Below are 19,823 nucleotides of genomic sequence, written 5' to 3' on the forward strand. Positions count from 1 at the left end.
ATGCTATAAAACAATTGGAAGATATAAAAAGGGATTAAGAACCTTACAAAATGATTAACAGGAAATTACATATATGCCAAGTCACAGAGCTCAGATCCCAAATTGGACCCCAAAACCTAAAGACCCCCAGTGTTCCCAACTTTGGCTAAAATAATATCACATACCGTATAACTGGATCACTGTCCGGTGACTTCATTTGTTCAAGCCTTGCCACTGGAACTGGCATAGAGAATAGAATTGAATGTTCAAGGTAAAGGCAACAACAGACATGCTTCCAAACAGGGCACAGAGCAGTTAGGTACAAAGGATTTCCTGTGCATATTCAGTTACCTTCTTAAAAAGTACACAGTGAGCCAAGGGACAAAGTGAGTATAGCAAACTTTCACGTCTACAAGGAACAGGGCGAGCTACTACAAACACCTTTCCTAATGCTACAATCTCAATAGACGTGCTAGCTGCTATTCCTGCCATAGTTACCAGCTATTTTCTCCCACTCAGCCTGACCTACAGTCATGCTACAATCAGGTCTTTCTTATAAGCTCTTAAAATAAAACAACTAGGTTCTTCTAGAAGTCCTAATAACTTCTCTTGGAGTTTGGCTGCATCTGTCATGCTTCCTCCACCATGTTAAAATAAATGTGGCTTATTGGTGCTTATTCTATACTCTGCCCCCCTCAGATGAAGGTACTTCAGAAAGGCCAGGTGATGTTATAGATACCTTATTGCAGCCCTATTTTAAACGTTTTTCTCCACACCTTTAAGCAATCTCTTCCCAGTTCTTTTGCTAGGAATGCATTTGTGGTGCTAACAAAACCGCACTGGGTGGCTGATGGATAAAGAGAGGGACAGTGTCCATGAATCCTTTTACATCAGCTCTCCCCAGTGTTTGTTACTGTTCACCGTGCAGTCCCTAGACTCCAGTGTTGGAAAGTGCTCTTCTGCAGTTAAAAAAAAAAAGTTGGGAGAAGCGGAGCCCAGGCAACAAACGCCTGCATCCTCCTCATCTCCTCCTGGGCTGCTACAAAACATGTCTTCCTCCAGTACCAGCCAGCCAAGCCACTGGACCCCATCTGTCCAACACAGACCTGGTTGTGGTCATCTCTAGGTTAGATCATTGCTGCCCGCTGTGCCCTGGTAAGAGCTGCCATCTTGTCAGCCATGTGGGCCATCAAGAAAACAATACTCCAGAGCATTAGGACAACCATAATTAAGGTTTTGTGTCTATAAGCAGTATCCGACTGGCCCAAATTACCTTAAAACCTTCCCCCTCTCACTGATGATGGTCCCTTAATCCCCAATTATCACAGAACTGTCAACCTCTGCCAGGGGCTCGGGCTTTCCCGGTCAGCTGCAACCGGCAGAGTTCATTTTACAAATCATACTCCCTTCAGAGCAAGGTGGACTCCCTTTTTCAGATTAGCTGTCCCAGAGGAAATAAAAGTGCAGCAGAGGAACAGAAGATGGGGGCTAGTGATGGTAGAGGAAGAGAAAAGAAAAGAGAAGAGAAAGCAAGGGAGGGGAGGCATGGGCAGGGTGGGGTGGAAGGGCAAAGGAAACAAAGAAAATAAGATGTGGGGGGAGGAAGAAGCTTCTCCCAGCCCCAGCAAAATTCCTGGGACCAAAGGAGTGACCTGGACCAAGGAGCAGCCCCGGTGTTTCTTGTTATCATATTACTGAGATCAGACTGAAGACAGGAAGAAGACAGCACCCAGAAGCCACATTTGGTTTGTGGCAACTTCATTTCATAGATATTAGGACTGGAAGGGACCTAGGAAGATGGCTGAGTCCAACCCCCTGCCCCAAGGGCAGGAAGTCAGCTAGGGTCAAAGTATTGACCCCCAAAAAACAGCAGCTGAGTTTGGGATAAAAAGAAAAAGGTCATCACGTAACCGGATTTGGAACAGGAAGCAGTACCAACGTGAAAACAAGTGAGTCGCTCGTCGTTCGGGTGTCCCGTCACCCCCACTGCCATTTTTCCAGGCACAGGCTTCTGTTCAGAGAAGCCAAAAACCAATAAGCTGTTATTTTTTGCAATACTTATTTTCTATGATCTAAGGATCTGGGCTGGGATTTTAGCAGAGTCAGGCCCCTGGGTCTCTTAACTCTCCTTTGAAGGAGCAATAAATTGAGATGGTCAGTCAGGTCTTAAAGAGAAAATGCACCCCAGGCAAGGATTCAAGCCATGACTTTACTTCTCTATAGGGTAGGAGGTAGTGTTGAAAAGCTACACAAACTAGTACACCAGCAAGAGCTGCAGTCTTGCCAGGCCTTAGCACCTTGCATTTCCTTCTGATGCCCAGTGAGCACGGTAAAATTCATACTTACTTGAGTAGGTCCGAATCACCTCAAATGTCTGCCGGTTTCCATGCCTGAAAACACAAGGAAAGTTCTGTCCTTATGAGAGGGAACTACAAGTGCAGGGGGCACAACCAAGGTCTAGGTCACAGCTGTTAGCATGACAAGATGAAGCCAATGTTGCACAGATCTCCAGTGCACAGCCCATTACCACACAAGTCGAAAGTGAGATACTTCCCCGACGCAGTGAAACATTTCTGCTTTTTTGTCACGGGTGGAGAAGCTGCATTTCAGCAGAAAAAATAAAAGGATTGTGAAGGGCAACTTACCGACCCCTTTGCTGATGCAGCTCTTTATTTTCCCGTTTAGCAGCTAGAAGAAAAAAAAAAAAAGAATCAGAATGGGTGACTTGGGATTTAAAGTGCAGCAAAAGGAGAAGAAAAAGATCTAGAAAACCTGAGTGAACAAACACTGCACACAACTGGCAAAGGCAAGCAGCAAAGAAGGCAGAGGGCACCAGTTGCGAAAACATTTCGAGAACCATCTCCATCAAGCAAACCTGCAGCCAGGACCAGGAAAGGACACTGGATCCCAACAGCTGTCCCAGTGCTCAGCTAAAAAACATCTTTAATTTTTACCATTTTAAAATTTTCCCCAAGTCTGAGAAAGGACACATGTGCCTCAAAGCTTGCAGAAAAAGGAAGGGGGTGGGCTTGCACTTTCTTAGTTGGTGTAATACTAGGTATCCTCCTCTCTCAACCAAGAGATCTAGAGTTTTGCATTTCTTTTGGTCTCAGACCAACACAGCAACTAAATACATCCCAGCTAAAAACCACACATTCAGAAAGTCTGACCAGGACCCCCCCACCCCGATTGAGTCAAACTTATCTCCAGTCAAATTGGACTGGTCTTAGATTTAGCACAACCTGAGTCTGTGGGTCAGCAGGGGAATTCATCATGCTCTCAGATTTACGTCCATCAGCTGCACTCTGTGAGGTTATTTCTTTGTGGAGCTGAGCAGTTTCCATATACCCATTCATTTTCAGAAGTGAAAGGAGCCTTTCCCCCACACCTCCCACCCATTGCTGGCTGGCCCTCACTACCAGCAGCACTGGAATCCCTCAAGATTGTTTCCTGAAACCTCTTGCCCCCAGAGGACACAGTGGCTGCAGGAGCGATGCTCTCAAAGCTCCCTTCTATGGCAGCTGTCCCCACAGCTCCCCGTTGAAGTTCCACAGCACGGATGGGTACAGGATGCAAAGCCAACATGCAGCTGGACTGTGTTATCTCCCATGGCTCTCCCTGGCTGTAGAAGCAGGTGGAATATGGAGGGTGCAGGAAAGTCCCAACATCTTCCTTCCTTCCAAATCCCAGACCTACTGTACCTCCACAGAAGGGTGTACTGGGCAAAGGGGGAGAGGTGTGATACAGGCCACGAATTAGTGCCCTACGTAAGCAGCAACACCCCTGCATCCAACCACAGAAGCAAAGCAATGGCGGAGATGCACGGAGCAGAAAGCAGACAGCAGGACCTCGTGCTGTGCAGAGTATGGGACTCCAGCCAAAAGGGCTACAGCCGAACTGTCCCCTGCACACACGAAACAGGAACAGAAAGAAAATGTGAGCTTCAGGACATCAGCCTAAGCTTGACCCGAGGGGTCCCGCACAGCAGCAAAACCATCACGCACTGGGACAAAGCTTCCATTACACTGAACAGTATTGTCACCCCAGTGAACAATTAGGCATCAAACTCATTAGACATGTTGTAGATTGGTCACTTGGGCAGCAAACTGCAAAGAGACATGTTGCGGTCTGGCAGCCTTCAGACAAGCTAGGCAGCCCACGTGTTGCCCACACTAGCCTTGGACTGCCCTGTAACTCAAAGAAATGGGGAAAGCCTTACCGGACTGCTGACACTTCATGCACATGCCCACTAGAGCTCCAAGCAGCATCAAGGACGCTGCAGCCCAGAGCAGTTCCACTTGAGCCATTGCTCCGCAAACGTCCAGCCTGAAACACAAGCAGTGGAGAAAAAACCATTAATGCACTCGCTCAGTGCCTTACAGCCCTGTCAGCTCCCGGGAGCATTTAAGTGCTCAAACCTATCACACAAAGACCAAATAAATCCTTCCTCCTTTCTTTCAGAGATCATCATAATTATATTGGGCAGAGTGTAGTTATTATTATTCCCCTTTCCATGACCTCGGTGTTGAGATTGTGGCTGCCTCAGAGCAGTCCCCCTTCCGTGTTTGGATGATGCCTCATGCTCAGGAAGTCCTACTTCAAAGGGCTGCCTTCTCCCCATTCTGCTTTGGGGAAACAGAAGCAAAGAGAAAACAAGCGACTTGCCCAAGGTTACACAAGAAACCAGTGGCAGAGCCAGGAATAGAAGCCAGGTTTCCTGACTCGGCCTAGTTTCCCATCCACTCAACTGTGTTGCCTTCACACCCAGGAGAGATGGTCACAGAAGGGGAGGCATGATTTCCAAGCATGACATAACTCAGGAATGGCAAAGACCCCGACACCAGATGGTCTAGTCCTTCCAGCCTGCCAGCGCAGAATGCTTTCCGACACTGCCCTCAGCAATGCTACCGTCTCTGGTTTTAGAAGGCACCTTAGGGCAGACTGCTATATTAACAGAGCTCATCCAAAAAAAAAAAAAATTCCTCGCTATTCAGCCTGGTCTTTCTTTTGTTTGGGGTTTCCTCCTCAAAATACAAATGCCACATGTTCTTCTGCTGGGCCAGAGAAAGAAGCATCTGCCTTCTCCCAGACCTTGCATGGTCATGAACACCTGTACAAAACAGATACTACTCCAAGTTCTTCATGCACTACCAGCTGCATTTTCCACCTACTTTGCATAGCTGAAGGATGGGGAAAACAATGCAATAATCCCACTGCTGCAAATTCTGAGTACAGGTTTCCCTTGCCAAACACTGGGTTTAGGTTCCTGAAAGTTCCCATGGTTGGCAAGAAAAAAGGCTTATGGGAAAAATGGCAGGTGGCGAGCTGACACGCGGCCACAGAAACCTGTGGTTACTCAAAACTGTATACCGTAGTAGCTGAAATGGTATATAGAATATTAAGCGTGAATACTCAAAAGCGTGGTTGATGAGGGAAACTTGTACATCATTTTAACCCAGCAGAAGCAATGTTTTTGGCAGGAGTGCAAGAAATTACCCCCATGCCCTCCCCAAGGGCCACTGGTACCCCTTTCCCCTGCTCGATTGCCTGCTCTGCTTTCTGCTCCCTTCCTGATTTGCTGCTCTTTTCTGGTCCCTGCCCTGCCACCATATTGCCTGTCCCTTCCCTGGTCTGCTCTGTCGGCTCTTCCTAGAGATAGTATGGACAGGACCTGGTCTCTCCCCTCCACACTGACACAGCGACACACGCTTCCTGGCGTTGCGCATTGTAGCTGGTGACTTTTTGCTAGCTCTCCCAGGAAGCACTTAACCAACACCCATTTATGGGACAGAAGCCCTTATGACTCTGAGTAAGCCAACTGCTTGGCTGTAAGAAAATTCCCCTATGAGAAAGCTATTGCCTAATCATACATTATGAGATATCTGGCAGTTTCTTTAGAAGCATCTCGGTTCTTTTAAAAGTAAAGATCGAGGGGATACGCTACAGCCTGTGGTGTCTGCAGCACATGGAGAATTATTCAGGTTCCAAAAGCAGGGAGAGGCCTTCATCTATACCAGTATTCCCAGCAAGAAATCGGGGCAGGATGGTCTCTGAAGGACAGGTCTTTCAGGTAGTAACAGGGTCATATCCAAGAAGCACTGCAGAAGAGAACGCCCTTTATATAGCCAGAGCAATCTTCTCGTCCTAGCATTGCACCCCTTCTCCAGCCACATGCCAAGGGAAGCTGCAGCCCAGCACGTCACACTGAGGTGCACAGCACACACATACGTGGCAGTGGAAGGAAACCTATGCTGCAAGCAGGTAACTGCATTATATACCCTTGCCTAAGGCCTGAGGATTTTTCTCTCTGTACACCCAACATCGGCACCCCCCTGCCTCCCCTTCATTGTGTTCAATTCCACTTCTGTCTGTGCTCTATCATCTCTAGCCTATTCCTTTGCTGGGGCACCCCAGAAGCAGCTGTATTTGATTAATGACTTAGCCAAACAAGTGCTTAAAAATGCTTCAAGGTGCACAGTGCATACAAAGCAATTATTTACAAAGCCAAAACTTTAGGTTGCCAATGGGAGTTTTCAGTAGGATCGCATCTAAGGTTGCAGAATCAAACCCTTATTTTAAAGGCATCCCTATCTGTTTAGCAAGTTTACAAGTTGGCAATGTCAATCCAAATGAGCCCTTTTGCTGTCATTAGATGCTGTGTTGCTGGCTTAAATTTAAATTCAGTAACCCCAGCACAGCAAAGGGTAGAGAGGAGCAATGTTTCACAAGGCATCCTTCCCAAATCCCTGAAGTTTCACATTTTGGTAGTGTTGAAAATTACGCATAGACAAAAACAGGTTCTGCATCCTCTAAGGGATTTCATCCCTAGAGCTTTGGAGCACCTAGTTTGTGTCATTAACCACGAGTGCAAAAACACAACAGCAAATATTCCACAGCCAAGACAGAAAAATAAAAACCAACCCACGCACACTTAACCCCGAAACAGCAAACAATAAAAAAAACTCACAAACCTGCATGCAGCCTTGATCAGGTTCCCCACTAGGCAACAACAAAAGCATAACCTTCCAGGCACAGGCAGACATCAGCCAAGCTAGCAGAAGCGTGACCATGAGAAGCCAAGCATGGCCCGTGATGGCTCATCTGCTTATGCTACGTTAGACCCATGTGCAAAAGTATTGAGAGAGACAACCCACCCTTTTGCAAAAGATCTAACGGAAAAAGCCAACACGCAGGCTCATGACTGGGCAGGGAAAGGTTAGTGACACTTGCTCACTGTGGGAGAAGATGAACAACATGTATTTCTCCCTTCTCTCATTCTATTAGGAGGGAAATAGAAACCAGGCTCAAGGATCTACATTTTCACTTGGGTTTTGACTAGGGTTGAATATTTGACTAGTCAAATAAAGTTTGGTCAATTGGCCTATCAAATAGCAGTACTTTTTTTTTTTTTTAATTGCCAATAGGTCCAAACAACACAGAAAAAGCCCAGATCTTCCATTAAATGTGTCAATAAGCAATTAAAAAAAATATATTTTTGTCAAGAAAAAAAAACTACATTTTTTTTTAATTTTTTTTGTAAAATTGCCATATTTTTGACTGGTCAAAAATATGCAGTCAATTGATCAGTCAATTGACCCACTTGTCAACCCTAGTTCTTACGACATAAGGGGTTGGATGATGGGGCCCTTGGCAGATTTCAGGCATTGATTGCAAACAAAACAATTTTACTTTTGTCAGACCCCCTTATCAGAGTTATGAGTAAAGATGCTCAAAGCTTTATCCTCCGTGGCTTGGCCCCATTTCAAAAACTTCTCCACCTTCTGTATTATTTACCACACATGCTAACACCCACAGAAGTCTCTATGTAAAGTAGCACAAGCCATTAACGGTCTAGCCACGCTGTTGGCAAGTCTTAAAAAGCATTTTAAACATGCGTCAGACTATGCAAGGGTCCTTAGAATACATTTCTTAAGTAAAATTATTCCATTCAGAATAACAAATGGCAGAGACGGGAATAATTGCTAGTTTCCATTGCATGATATTGCCCCACGAGAATTAGCAGTGCACTTACCAAAACAGTGCGGGGCTCTTTTTTCAAAAACCCACGGTATTCTTAGTAAACAAAAAAAGGAAATACTTATTTAAATGAGATGAAACAGAGAAATAGTTTTTTCAAGAGCCCTCCAGTCCTATTCTCTCTAGCTCCTTTGATCTGCACCTGCTGTGTTTAAAGGTGATTTTGGTATTTGCCTGTTACCGCCCTGAGCCTGAAATTCAGGCAGAGCCTTAGTAAGAGTTGCAGAGAAGAGCTACAAGGGTGAAAGAGCCTGCATTGTTTCATTGAGCGAGAAAGAGACAGAGGGGAGAAGATTGTTGCCTTGCATACACCATAGAAAAAGCTAGTTCATTTTAAAGAACTAAATGGGGACAAAAAGAAGTGAGTATCCAAATCCCATTACTAAATTTAGGCTGGAAATTATAGGAAGATTGCTTGCTATCAGAGCAGTGAGGCTCTGCAACTGCCTGCCTTTGGCAGGAGTAGGGTCAAGAACCCGTTCTGGTTTTAAGATCAAGCTCACTGAATTTATGAGCACGACTGCCCGTGAGTGCAGGTACTCATCTATCAAATGACTTATAATGAAGACAGCCAGACTCTCTGAGCCTACCAGGCTCTGCCCACGTAACTCAATTAGAGGAGAGAGAGGACTGAAGTTGGTATTTTAAGGAGTTTATGAAACTCCTCTGTAAAGCCTGTGCTCCTGTTCGAAAAGCTGGGGAGAGCAGGTGTCCTTTCCTACCTATTTTAGCTTAGGATTTAAAAGGACTAACCATTTGCAAAACCTGTAGTACTTTTAAACAAAAGGAGAAGAATCCAGAGTGGTTGGATGAAGTGCTGGAGGGAAAATAAGCTGGATAGATTAAAAACAAACCATTAAAAGCTTAACACACCTTACTCCTTGAACTTCAGCATACAGCTTGAACAAGCAGAGTCAGTATTTAGACTGATTTGATAGCTTCTAAGAGCTCCAGAGACCTCACTAGTCAAAGGCCTCGTCTACCTTAGACTTTCCCCTGTTCCAAAATAACTTATTTTGAAAAGGTGGACAGGACCTTCCTGGGTTGGAACAATTTCCAGGATCACTTTAGTTCAGACTTCTAAATATTAGTCCCAGAAAGGGATCTGGCTGCCAGTGTCGTCTATACCAGCCCCCAAGGCCATTTGAAGTCATTTAGAAAGGCTCTGTGATATAGAGAAGAATTTAATGTGTATTTGTGCAGAGCCCAATGCAGTGAGGTCTCCAACCAAGGTCCACAAACAGCACTCTGCCCAGGACATGGGAAACCTGGCCCAGGTGTGAAGTGGATACTGGTGCCAGTTTAAAGTCAAAGGAACTGCACCGACTCACGCTAGGGCTGAAGTTTACCCAGCCATTTTTATGTAGTCCCTACCAATGTTGAAATATCTGCGGTCTTTATTTTTTCCCCGGGAGAGAAGTGTATATGTTTCTGCAACAAAGGGAAACACAGGAACACTGGGACAGACACAGTATTTTAGATTTTAGCCAGTTCTGAGGAACTGCCTCCAAGTTGCATGATTTGTTTCAGTAGGGAAACCTGTTCCCTTCCCAGGGAAAGAGAGACAGAGTCTGGTTCTAAGTATATTTTGGGAGGGTAGAAAAGCCCTTGTCTTGATAGAGCAGCATTTCCAAGCTGTGTTCAACTTGGTTGCCCGCTTCCTATTCTCACTCTAATTGCCCATGCATGCAGAAGCCTGAGAAACACCATTCAGATTAAACACCAGAGCATAACATTAAAGAGATGAGGGATCATAACCAAAGGCAGGTATGAGAAATATTCAGGAAAAAAGCCGTTGCCACATTCTCATGCAAGCTGCTGCTGCTTCTTCTTATTATTATTATGTACCAGTAGTGCATTTTGGGCTACACAGCACTAATAGGGGACAAGGATCCTGAGGTCTAAAATCTACACATACAAGCCTTGACTCTGCGATGCAATCCATGCAGGGGAATCCCTGGTGTCTCCACAGTGCCACACAGGTGCAGAAAGTTGTCCAGTTGGATCCCAGTATAGAACTGGGGCTTGTAAAATAAACCCTGATCCCTGCAAACAACCTGCCGATTCGCATGTAATATATGCTATTGTGCAAAATCCCGCTGAAGTTAATGCGAGCAAACAGTGCTGGCAGTCAGCATTGGCTCTGTAGGCCTAATATGCAAGTTTTCAGTTTAGGTACAAGGAACCGGGACCCTGATACTGGGTGTCAAATACATGCATGAGACTAGAAGAATGGTTCAAACAAGAGCAAAATGAAGAGGCAGGCATGGCTGCTGATGAAGCTGCTCAGAAAGTTCAAGGATGACTGAAGCAGCAAGCGTTGTGAAAAGGATGTGAAAGATTGTTTTGTTGCAAATTAGCTTGTTTATTTATACATCATGAAACACTTTGGAGTCCTCCACTGAAGATGCTATCTATCTATCTTCATAGGCAGGCAAGGTTCTTTGGGTAGATGCGATATCTTTTATTGGACCAACTGAGTAGATGGAAAAAAGTTCTTCGTGGGCTTTTGGGCGCAATCACCTTCTTTGGGCGTAGGAAGTCTCTGCTGTTCAGAGACTTCCTATGCCTGAAGAAGGGCGATTGTGACCAAAAGTTTGCAAAGCACTTTTTCCAAATACTCAGTTGGTCCAATAAAAGATATCGCATCTACCCAAAGAACCTTGCCTGCCTATGTCCTTAGACTAACAAAGCTACAGCCAAAAACCTCATCTCTTCATGCCTCAAGACCTACATCCTTACCTAAGAGCGTGTCGTGCAACTGTCTTCCATTTGCCTGGAGCTCAAATAAGTAGAAGCCATGTTGTGCGACTAACCCTTACTAGGGCTTTTAGTAGGAAAACCATATTGCAGCGTTAAGTAGTGCATGTATAGGGAAGAAAAGCTTCTATTTAATTTTTGTCCATCATCTCAAAATATGCATCTTGTAACCAACGTGTCGTATTGAATTCCCTAGTAATTATCCCATAGTTTGCTAAATACCTGGGGCACTACTCACCAATTCTATACTGTAGCATCATTTTTTTTTTTTTTTCACCCGACTGATTTTAAGACCAGTTTAGAAGCTGCAAAAAAATTCCCCCTGCTGAGGAAGAGAGAGAGAAACGAAGAGGGCAGATACTTGGGGTCCCTGACATCCTAAAGCTGGTGGCTTTGGCCAAATGTATAGAGGACAGTAGAGAAGCATACCTTATTCCTCACATAAGGACCCCATCAAACCTAGGCTCTATTGCCTTTCTCCTCCTCTCCCAGTAAGGTGCGATATATGAGGAACGTAATAGAAGTAACCAGAGCCAGGACCAATCTGTAGATCGACGGGGAAGGGCTCTTTCCCCATGCCAATGGGGCTAAACATGGATAACAGGAGGCTGGGAAAACTGCATGCAACCTTTGCGCACAGTACTGCTGTAAGCTGATCATTGTGGACCTCATCTGCAGCCCCAACCGCAGTGGGGTCCGATCCAAAAGTCATTGCAACCAACAAACAGATTCTCGCAGGCATCGCAGCGGGCTCTGGGGGCAATGCCTTCCACATCCCCCACTTCTTTCCCTCCTCAGGCCCATCTTACCTGCAGCATCAGTCTGCTCTCTCTGGCTTTCCCATCCGCATTATGTCTCTCAAAAGCTGCCAGCAAGACTGGAGTGAGTTCCTCCTCAGGATTGTAAGCAGGGCTCTGGTTTCCTGTCACCATCTGAATCACTAAACCCAACATCCGCTGAAGCGCCGGACAGCCCCCTTCAGTTGAGAGAGGCCAGCTCACTTCTCTGACAGACTCACCCCAGATGGTTGTAATGCAACCATGTTTGCCAGGCAAGGGGAAGAGACTCAAACCGCAGTAAACGTGCGCATTGCCCCAGCCACCACTACAACACTTAAGGCTTTGACTCACAGCCCTATGTAGACCAGCGTCACCAAGCTGTTTCCCCCTGGCAAAGAATCTAGTACTAGAAATGAATGACGCTCACAAATTCTGCAAGTGTGATTTGCATTACTATGAGATCCCTCGTTAAGTTCAAGCTCAGGTGCCTAGGTGCTGTAAATAGGCAGAAAGAAGTGGCCCAGAGTTCAATAACAAGCTCAGAAGCAGACAAGGGACAAAGGAATAGTCTGTTTTGCAGACATGGACAAAGAGGCATGGAAGATTAAGGGACTGGCCCAGAATCACAAAGGAAGGCAGTGGCAGAAATTAGAACTGAACCATGAGCCAAACTGTGGTCTGATATCTTAACCACTGGGAGAGATTGCCCTTCTCATTTCAGCCTCTTTCACCATCGGATGCCTGGGAGTATCACAAGTATTGCATGATGGACTTGTACAAACAGTCTGATGAGTATTGTCTTCTTTTAAGATATAATTTCTGCTTTAGACACTGGAAAGGATGTGTGAACCTACCACCAGGGGATGGATTTACTGGTTCTGAGCTTTTCCCTGATGACACAAGACATGCGCTCTGGGTTAGAAACAGCGAGTACATCTCACATAGCAAACACCTAGTTGATCTCTTTAGGAAAGCAGTTAAAATTATTTTTGTTGCATCACATCATAAGACACCTCTGATTGCCATCCCATGTCCCCCTTGAATTCAACTACACATGCATTTTACTTAACTTCAGTAATTTCATACTTGCTGGTCAGCAAAAGAAATGCCTTTTTAAGTGTGATAGGCAGACAAGGTTCCTTGGGTGAATTTGATCTCATTAGACCAACCCAAATGGTTGGAAAATAGTTATTAAGCAAGCTTTTGGGTTCAAAAACCCTTCGTCAGGCTAAGGAAGTTTCAGCAGTTGGTGTGTGCTCTTCCATTTAACAGTTTAATTGCAGTGCTCAGAATGTCATACCAAGGATTTATAAATACATAACTGAGTAGAGATGTGGCAGTTTTCTAACATCTATTATTGAAACAGATCACCAATTTTGGGACAAGGAATATGCTGGCAAAGCAAGCATCAAGAAAATCAGAGGCATATAAGCCATTATATGGTCCAAATAAAAAAAGTATTTGCTTCTATGAGTCTTTTTCCAAACTCCAAGTATGGAAAGCTGAACTGGAAGCATCATAGATACTTGAAGAACCCTAGAAGCAGGACATGGACTAGCATTTGGCTTATTACTTGATCACGGGGAGAGCCTATCAAAGGGTTGCTACAAAAGGAAGTTTATTGTATAACATTCAATGTTCTTCTGAGGCATGGCACAGCAGCACGCACTTTAACTGGGCAGTTTTCATGCAATGCCAGACTGCTCAGCTATTCAGGTGCTTTCCAGCAGCCTTTTTTTGAGGGGGCACACACCTTTAAAAAATATATAAAATTAAGCAAATATTTGCATAACTATTTAAGCACAACTTACAACCTCTTCCATTGTGTGGGGAGAAATAAGGGACTTTATAAATGTAGCTGAGCAGCTGCATGTTCCAAATGGGCTGACAACAATGGCTTTGTTTTGGTCTTTTCCATATAAAAACACAGCAATGTTTCGAATTGGATGCTCTGTGCTTTCAGATAGCTAGATAGCTTCTCCACTACTTCCTGTAGATTTAGATGCAACTTGCTTTAAACTGCTGTTGGTAGGAGTCTCCCGCTGTAACAAGTATGCTTTGCGGTTGGAACCAGGTTTTCTACGGCACACACCCGCAGGCTGGGCAAACAGTACTCCCACATTTGAGCGGTAGTGTTTCACACCCACAACACACAGGGGTAGATTGACTGTAAACAGTACAAAGCACTGGGACTTCAGACCCGTGCTGAACTCTAGTGTCTTCCTCCAAAGGCTGCAGTCGCAGCCTGCATTTTTCCAAGAGAAAAAATGAACTTGCATGTAACAGACTTTCTAACTTTGACTAGAATTTAACTGTTGTGACTGACCCTGTTGCTACAACAAACTATTTACCAAGCCTCATGGTAATGACAATGGCCTGCAGCACTGGTTAATCCCATGGGGTTTGCTCCCATTCCTCCTTATCTTTCTTCTCCAGCCATCCAGACTGAAGACTGACTGCTTTTGAGATATTAGAAATAGGGAAGAGGCCAGCTCTTTGGCTGTTAGCAGCATCTGACAGCATTCAGGAGACAGCTATTCCTCCCAGCAGTTACTAGGCTGAATACTTGCCCAGCAAAAATCAGAGGCCAGCAGCATTCCCACTGCCTGAAAGATCCTGCTTTCAAGTTGTTGAGTTCATTTCCCTCTTCTCTCCGTTAATCCCCGTCTCAGCTGAAGCGACTTCTCAAGCCATTGGTCCTTAAACAGAGAGGTCACAGGCTTTCATTTATTACAAATTGCTTTAAAAAATCTGCCTGCTTTATTCTTTGTGAAGTCCATCCATTTCAAACCTTTACAAGACAAAATGCACCTTCTTTGCTTTTTTGGACCAGTCCTGACCTGTATGTTTTCAGTTTGTGTCCAGCACACATGTATTCTCAAGCCAGTTTGATGGGAAAAAGGTGATTGGATACAATACCTATAAAAATGCTAAAAAAAGAGAGTCAGTACCCATTTTCAACATGTGCCCTTGTGGCAAAACCACAGGGGATGAGGCCCTTCTCTTCCAAATACTCCAATAGGTGGAAAACTCACTTGGTACAAAAGACCACAATTCAAGTCTCTGATTTGCACTGGACATCCCTGGGCACCAAGATACTGGATATATTTCTTCCTGTGGTCTCATGTTCATTGTGGAGAATTATTTTCTGACCTAACGAGCATGTTTGCAGGCAGCAGCACAGAAATTAATTAAGCTTAAGACAGCACCTGCTATCCCCCACTGTACAGCTCACATCTGACCTCACTGAGATGTTACTGAAAGTAGCTAGGCTATGGATCAAGATGTTATGCTACCCCCCAGTGGTTAAAGCAGCCACTGGCAAAAGACTGCAGCTAATATTTGCAGGGGATTTGTGGAAACTTATAATGAAACAATCCAGTCACAAAATATTTTATCTCAAGACTTACTGAAGCTACTGCATCTTTATATTGCTATGTGTTTCTTGCTAAGACCTCTGAGTTCATCTTATAGACAAAAAATGAATTTCTAAGTTGAACACAAAATGCTAGCAAGGTTTGAATGTCTTTATTGGGTTTTTATACAGCAAGAAGAAAGTTACACAGTTCATTACAGTACAGATTCTTGTAGGGGTTTATAGGTGTTTACTAATTTTTGGTTAGATTCAGAATATAGCAGAGGCTCTTGGGAGCAAGGAGTGCACAGTCAGTCTCAGATAGCAGGAAGTACTGCCCTACTGTGCTGAACAGCAACTTGCTAAGTCAAAAGCTGCCAGGCAAAAAGAATTTAAACTACATGCAGTGTTTGGCAAAGGCAGCGTATTCAAAACATCAGCCCTGGGCTACCCTCTAGGGCTTTACACAAGAGCTTGTGATTTTCAAGGTAACAGATCTATTGAAAACTAAGATGCTTCAGCCCATGAATATTGTTTCAAGCAGGACAGAAGTATCCAAGAAACCACCGATCCAAGTTGTACCTTGCAGCTGATCATGCAAAATTAAGTGACAGCAAGTCCTATTGATTGCATAAAGGTGAACCATAACTGCTTTGTATTATAGTCGTAAGTGAAAAGAGCTGCACTAAAATTAAAAACATACCCTGTGACCCAATGACAACTATTAGACCACTATCATAGTGCAAGGGTAGGCTCAACCCTGCATCTTTTGCACTCTTAGGCAGCATCCTATTTAACTCAGGTGGGATATGGGGGCATCAGTAAGAAAAAAAAAAATAATCACATTCTTTCAATGTGAGGGAGAAGTCTAAACACTGAAGTGTTATCTAAGCCAGTGGTTCTCAAACTTTTTTTTTCATGGACCACTTGAAAATTACTGAGGGTCTCAGCAGACCACTTAATAAACTTCTTTTTGTTTTACAAATCAAAGCACACAAAACTCATATTTTAATATCAGTAGTCTTACCTTTCTAATGTGATGGATGTGCCTGTTTTTTTTGAGCAAAGTTCTGGGAAGTCGGGTCTAATGTTTGTCAGCTTTCACCTTAGGTCACCTTTCTATGGATCACCTGAATGGAGTTCGTGGACCAGTGGTGGTCCATGGACCATAGTTTGAGAACTTCTGATCTAAGCCACATTGGAGGGGGGAGTGGGGAATAGTAGCTGGTTGCCCAAAATATCCTAGGGCTATTAATCCTTCTAGCCCAACTCAAGTAGCTTCAGTGCTGTGCTGTTAGGACCTACAGTCAGTTTCAGGGCTGCTGTCATTCACAAAACTTCTTGTAATAGGGGAAAAGGTCTTTTGGCTAAAGCCTTAATGAAGTGCCAACAGCTGAGCACATGCTGTTTCTCCATGAATTAGCCAGCAAGACTAGCTGGATTTAAACCATGCAAATAGCACTAAGCCATTTAAATGTCTACCACCATTACTTATAAGCATTTTAAAGAGGCCCTGTCTAGCCAAAAATAGGAATCATACTAAATCATAGAACTAAAGCCATTAGAAAACCAATCAGCCTTGTAAAACCCAATGTTACTATGAACCTCTGGTGCTGAAAGGTTTAGTTACAGCAAATCTGCCCTTTGGGATGGAGGGTAGACCCGATGGATCTTGAGGTCCCTTCCAGCCTTAATGTCTATGAAATCTATTAAGTCAGTCACTAAACACTTCACACTTTACTTCAAATGCTTCTCTCCCAGGTCTAGCTAGTTTCTGCCATTAAATACTTTAATGGAAGGGAAGAAATAACTTCCAAAGGTAAGCTGCTGGATACGTAGATAATCAATAATCCTGTACCAATTCTCCAGAGCCAGAAAGGCCGAGATAACATAGTACAGGATGCTCTCAAAAGTTCACTGAAGGACAAATTGATTTCCTTAAAATCCTAGAGCAGAATAAATTGCAAGTAACGTGGGGAATTTAGCCAGCAGGGAACTAAACACTTAAGAATGAAAAGCAATTCAATATCTAAGCACTTACGCAAAATTCCTATTTCCAGAATTAAGTACAAGCATTAATCTACTTTATACCGAGGAAGGCAACTCACGATCTGAAGCCAACCAAATGTTTGCAAGTGCCCCAATAGGATACTTGGGTTCTGCATTAGGAAATAAGAACTTACTGATGTATATATCCTGCATATCTATATGCCTGTAGTGGTAACTGAAATTTGCTAACAAATTAAGTCCGTGGCCTTTACAACACAACCCTAAGAAAATAGCCAGCAGCTAACCACAGGAAATTTGGCTGGCATGCTTACTGAAAGCGAGCGTTTGAACAAACATGACAGAAATGCATTTAGTAAAGACTTGAAGATAGACTAGCTTAAAATAAATGACATAAAATCTGGCCTTAGAAACTGAATGCAGGCACCTGATGGGTTTGGCCCCTGCAGCAGGGGACAGATTCTAAGAGGATCATGTATTAGCCATAGTAAGGATGGCACCAATCACGTAGCAGCAGCACTCAGAGCTTTGCACAGCAGAGGGTGATCATGAAAGCGCACGCCAGAACCTTCCAATGAAGAGGTCATTGGACACTCACCCTTCTGATTCAGCTACATTGCCAGCTCTAAAGCCGGCTTTGCTATTAAATCTGCTCTGCACAGAATTTGCAGGAATTTCAATAGGTCTTGTTCTGAACAATTGCGAGTAACAATTTATAGTTCTCTGAACATACAATTAGAATTTGGCAGCTGGCATGAACACGTTACCAAAAGCTTCTCCACCTGCCAAAATGTCCATGATTAGACTTTGTTGCTTCAAACTACATCAAGTGGAAAATACCAGCCTAATCCAAAACTGTGTTGGGGCAAGATTAACTGGACACGTGTGTTCATTCTGCTCTGGAATGATTCCCTATACTAAGTTCCATAAGCTTCTAGTTGTATAATATCTTTTATATCTGCCAAACTTTGGCATGCCCAGCAGAAGTTTGGGTAAAATGTCAATTCCTTGCGGCTTGTCATTATCCTGGTCTCTGCATACTAAGTTACACATTCAGTTGTATAAAGAAATACTGTTCTGTTGGAAAAAAAATGAAAGCAACTTCTTGAAACTAAAGCCTGCTTTCAAACCTTGACTTGATGCAAAACTCTAACAAATTATTCACATCTCTCTCTTCAGTGTCTGTAACGGTCAGAGCACCATTTTCTGGGATTATTATAGCACTTTCAAAGAAACCAAGCTGGAGCACTGTCAGGAGTGTTATTATGTACTTGGCAAAGTAACAAGGCAGTGACAGATTTCAGTCTTTATTTTGAGGGCTGTCACCATAAAGATCACAGGTCTTGACTTCAAGGAAATTTCTGCAGTGTTAACATTTGAAATGCCAAAGATGGTAGTTAAAAGTAAACAGCTAACTTATCTTGTAACACCCTATACCAAGGCTCACTAGCATCGCTTTCTCCAAGGACAACATACTGTACGCAAGAGAGATACAATACAAACTCAACTTGAGCAAAACATACAAAGGGCCAAACTATAGCAATTTTTGCACAAAGAAGTCTGCCAGCATCTTGAAAAATTTGCAAAGCAGTACCTTCTTTCTCCAGACTCATGTTCACAATGTGACAGAAGCTAGGCAAGACATATGGGCCCTCGAATACTTGTAGTTTTCCAGGACAGCAAAACTATATACAACTCTAAAGACAAGGATCTTGCTATAAGGATATCCTGCTCTTAAAACCCCAGTAACCAAAAATAAAGGAACTGGACAAGAGAAACAATTTGATAGTCGATTTCTCTTTCAAGTACCTATTGCAACTTAACCCCCTGCCCTTCTCCCCCCCACAAAAAATATTTCAATTTAGAATTAGACTTCTGTACTAGGTGGGTTTCACTGCACTGAGGATAGGAAACATCCCCTGGTTGGACAGGTTGATCATGGTCAGTTTGCCACCTGAACAATGAGCTGCTTCCGCAGAAGTAACACACTAACATGGCAAGTCCCAGTAATAAATAGAAGTGATTTTTTTTTTTTTAATTCAGTACAGCTTATTTGATTTACAACGCAAAACTTCTACATTTCCCCAGAGAAACTGAAGGTTTTTCACATCCACATCAATGCCATTTACTACAGGTTATACCACTAAGTTCATCAACAATTCAACTATTTCCTACTTTGTGCTTAGGACATGGATTTGTACCATGATATCAAAGTAAGCACAGAAAATACCTTATCCCACAGAAGCAAGCATGCTATTTTCCACTGCAGCCAACAAGTCACAAAGATGACCTGGCAGGAGCCAATCATCTTGGAGCTTTGAATTTTACAGCCTTCTCCTCCAAATCATTCCCAACTCTCCTTTACTTAACTGCTATAACTGTCCCCTCCCCCACTACCCGAGTCCAATCAATGTGTGAAATATTTGTTTTCTCGGGCAAGATCAATCCCACAAACAGTTCACAGACATGCCCAGATAGGGCTGATTACTTTGCCTTAGTCTAGATTAAGAGAGGCCCTGCAAGAAGACTAGAACAAAGCCTTTTTTTAAAAAAACAGATTTTAACCAAGTAATACATCAAATTCTGCAGAAAGAGTGCTGCTCTGCATCTAATATCCTTGACTATTTACTCCAATAAGGAAATTTGTCAAAGAGAAGGAAAACTAGGATTGCTTTAGGCAAAATGATCTTAAACAAAAGCATTTAGATGCATTTACCAAAAAAGTGATCACTAGTGTGCCATTCTTACTTGCTCCCAAAAGTTATGTTTAGATGAGAATCTCTCCCCAATTCATCTTTATTGGACTTTATGGTATACCCGAGTTCTCATAAATGTCCAATACTGACAATGTTCTCCTTTGTTAAATAGATGGAGAGAAACTTCAGAAACAACGTTATATTGCAGAG

General features: G+C 43.5%; 1 protein-coding gene across 3 annotated transcripts in view; it reads right to left on the minus strand.

Moving 5' to 3' along the window:
* Positions 1–19,780, minus strand: part of LAT2 (linker for activation of T cells family member 2) — a 40,436-nt gene extending 20,656 nt beyond the window's left edge. For all 3 annotated transcript variants that reach the window (XM_014608030.3, XM_014608029.3, XM_014608024.3), the window contains exons 1-5: positions 11,586–19,780; positions 4,199–4,305; positions 2,625–2,667; positions 2,326–2,369; positions 165–219 (exon numbers count right to left, since the gene is read on the minus strand). In XM_014608030.3, coding sequence (XP_014463516.1) covers positions 165–219; positions 2,326–2,369; positions 2,625–2,667; positions 4,199–4,286 — 230 coding nt within the window. In that variant the 5' untranslated portion in view covers positions 4,287–4,305; positions 11,586–19,780. The remainder of the gene's footprint in view (positions 1–164; positions 220–2,325; positions 2,370–2,624; positions 2,668–4,198; positions 4,306–11,585) is intronic.
* Positions 19,781–19,823: the final 43 nt, after the last annotated feature.

Source organism: Alligator mississippiensis, chromosome 14 (assembly GCF_030867095.1).
Source record: "Alligator mississippiensis isolate rAllMis1 chromosome 14, rAllMis1, whole genome shotgun sequence".
Taxonomy (NCBI): domain Eukaryota; kingdom Metazoa; phylum Chordata; order Crocodylia; family Alligatoridae; genus Alligator; species Alligator mississippiensis.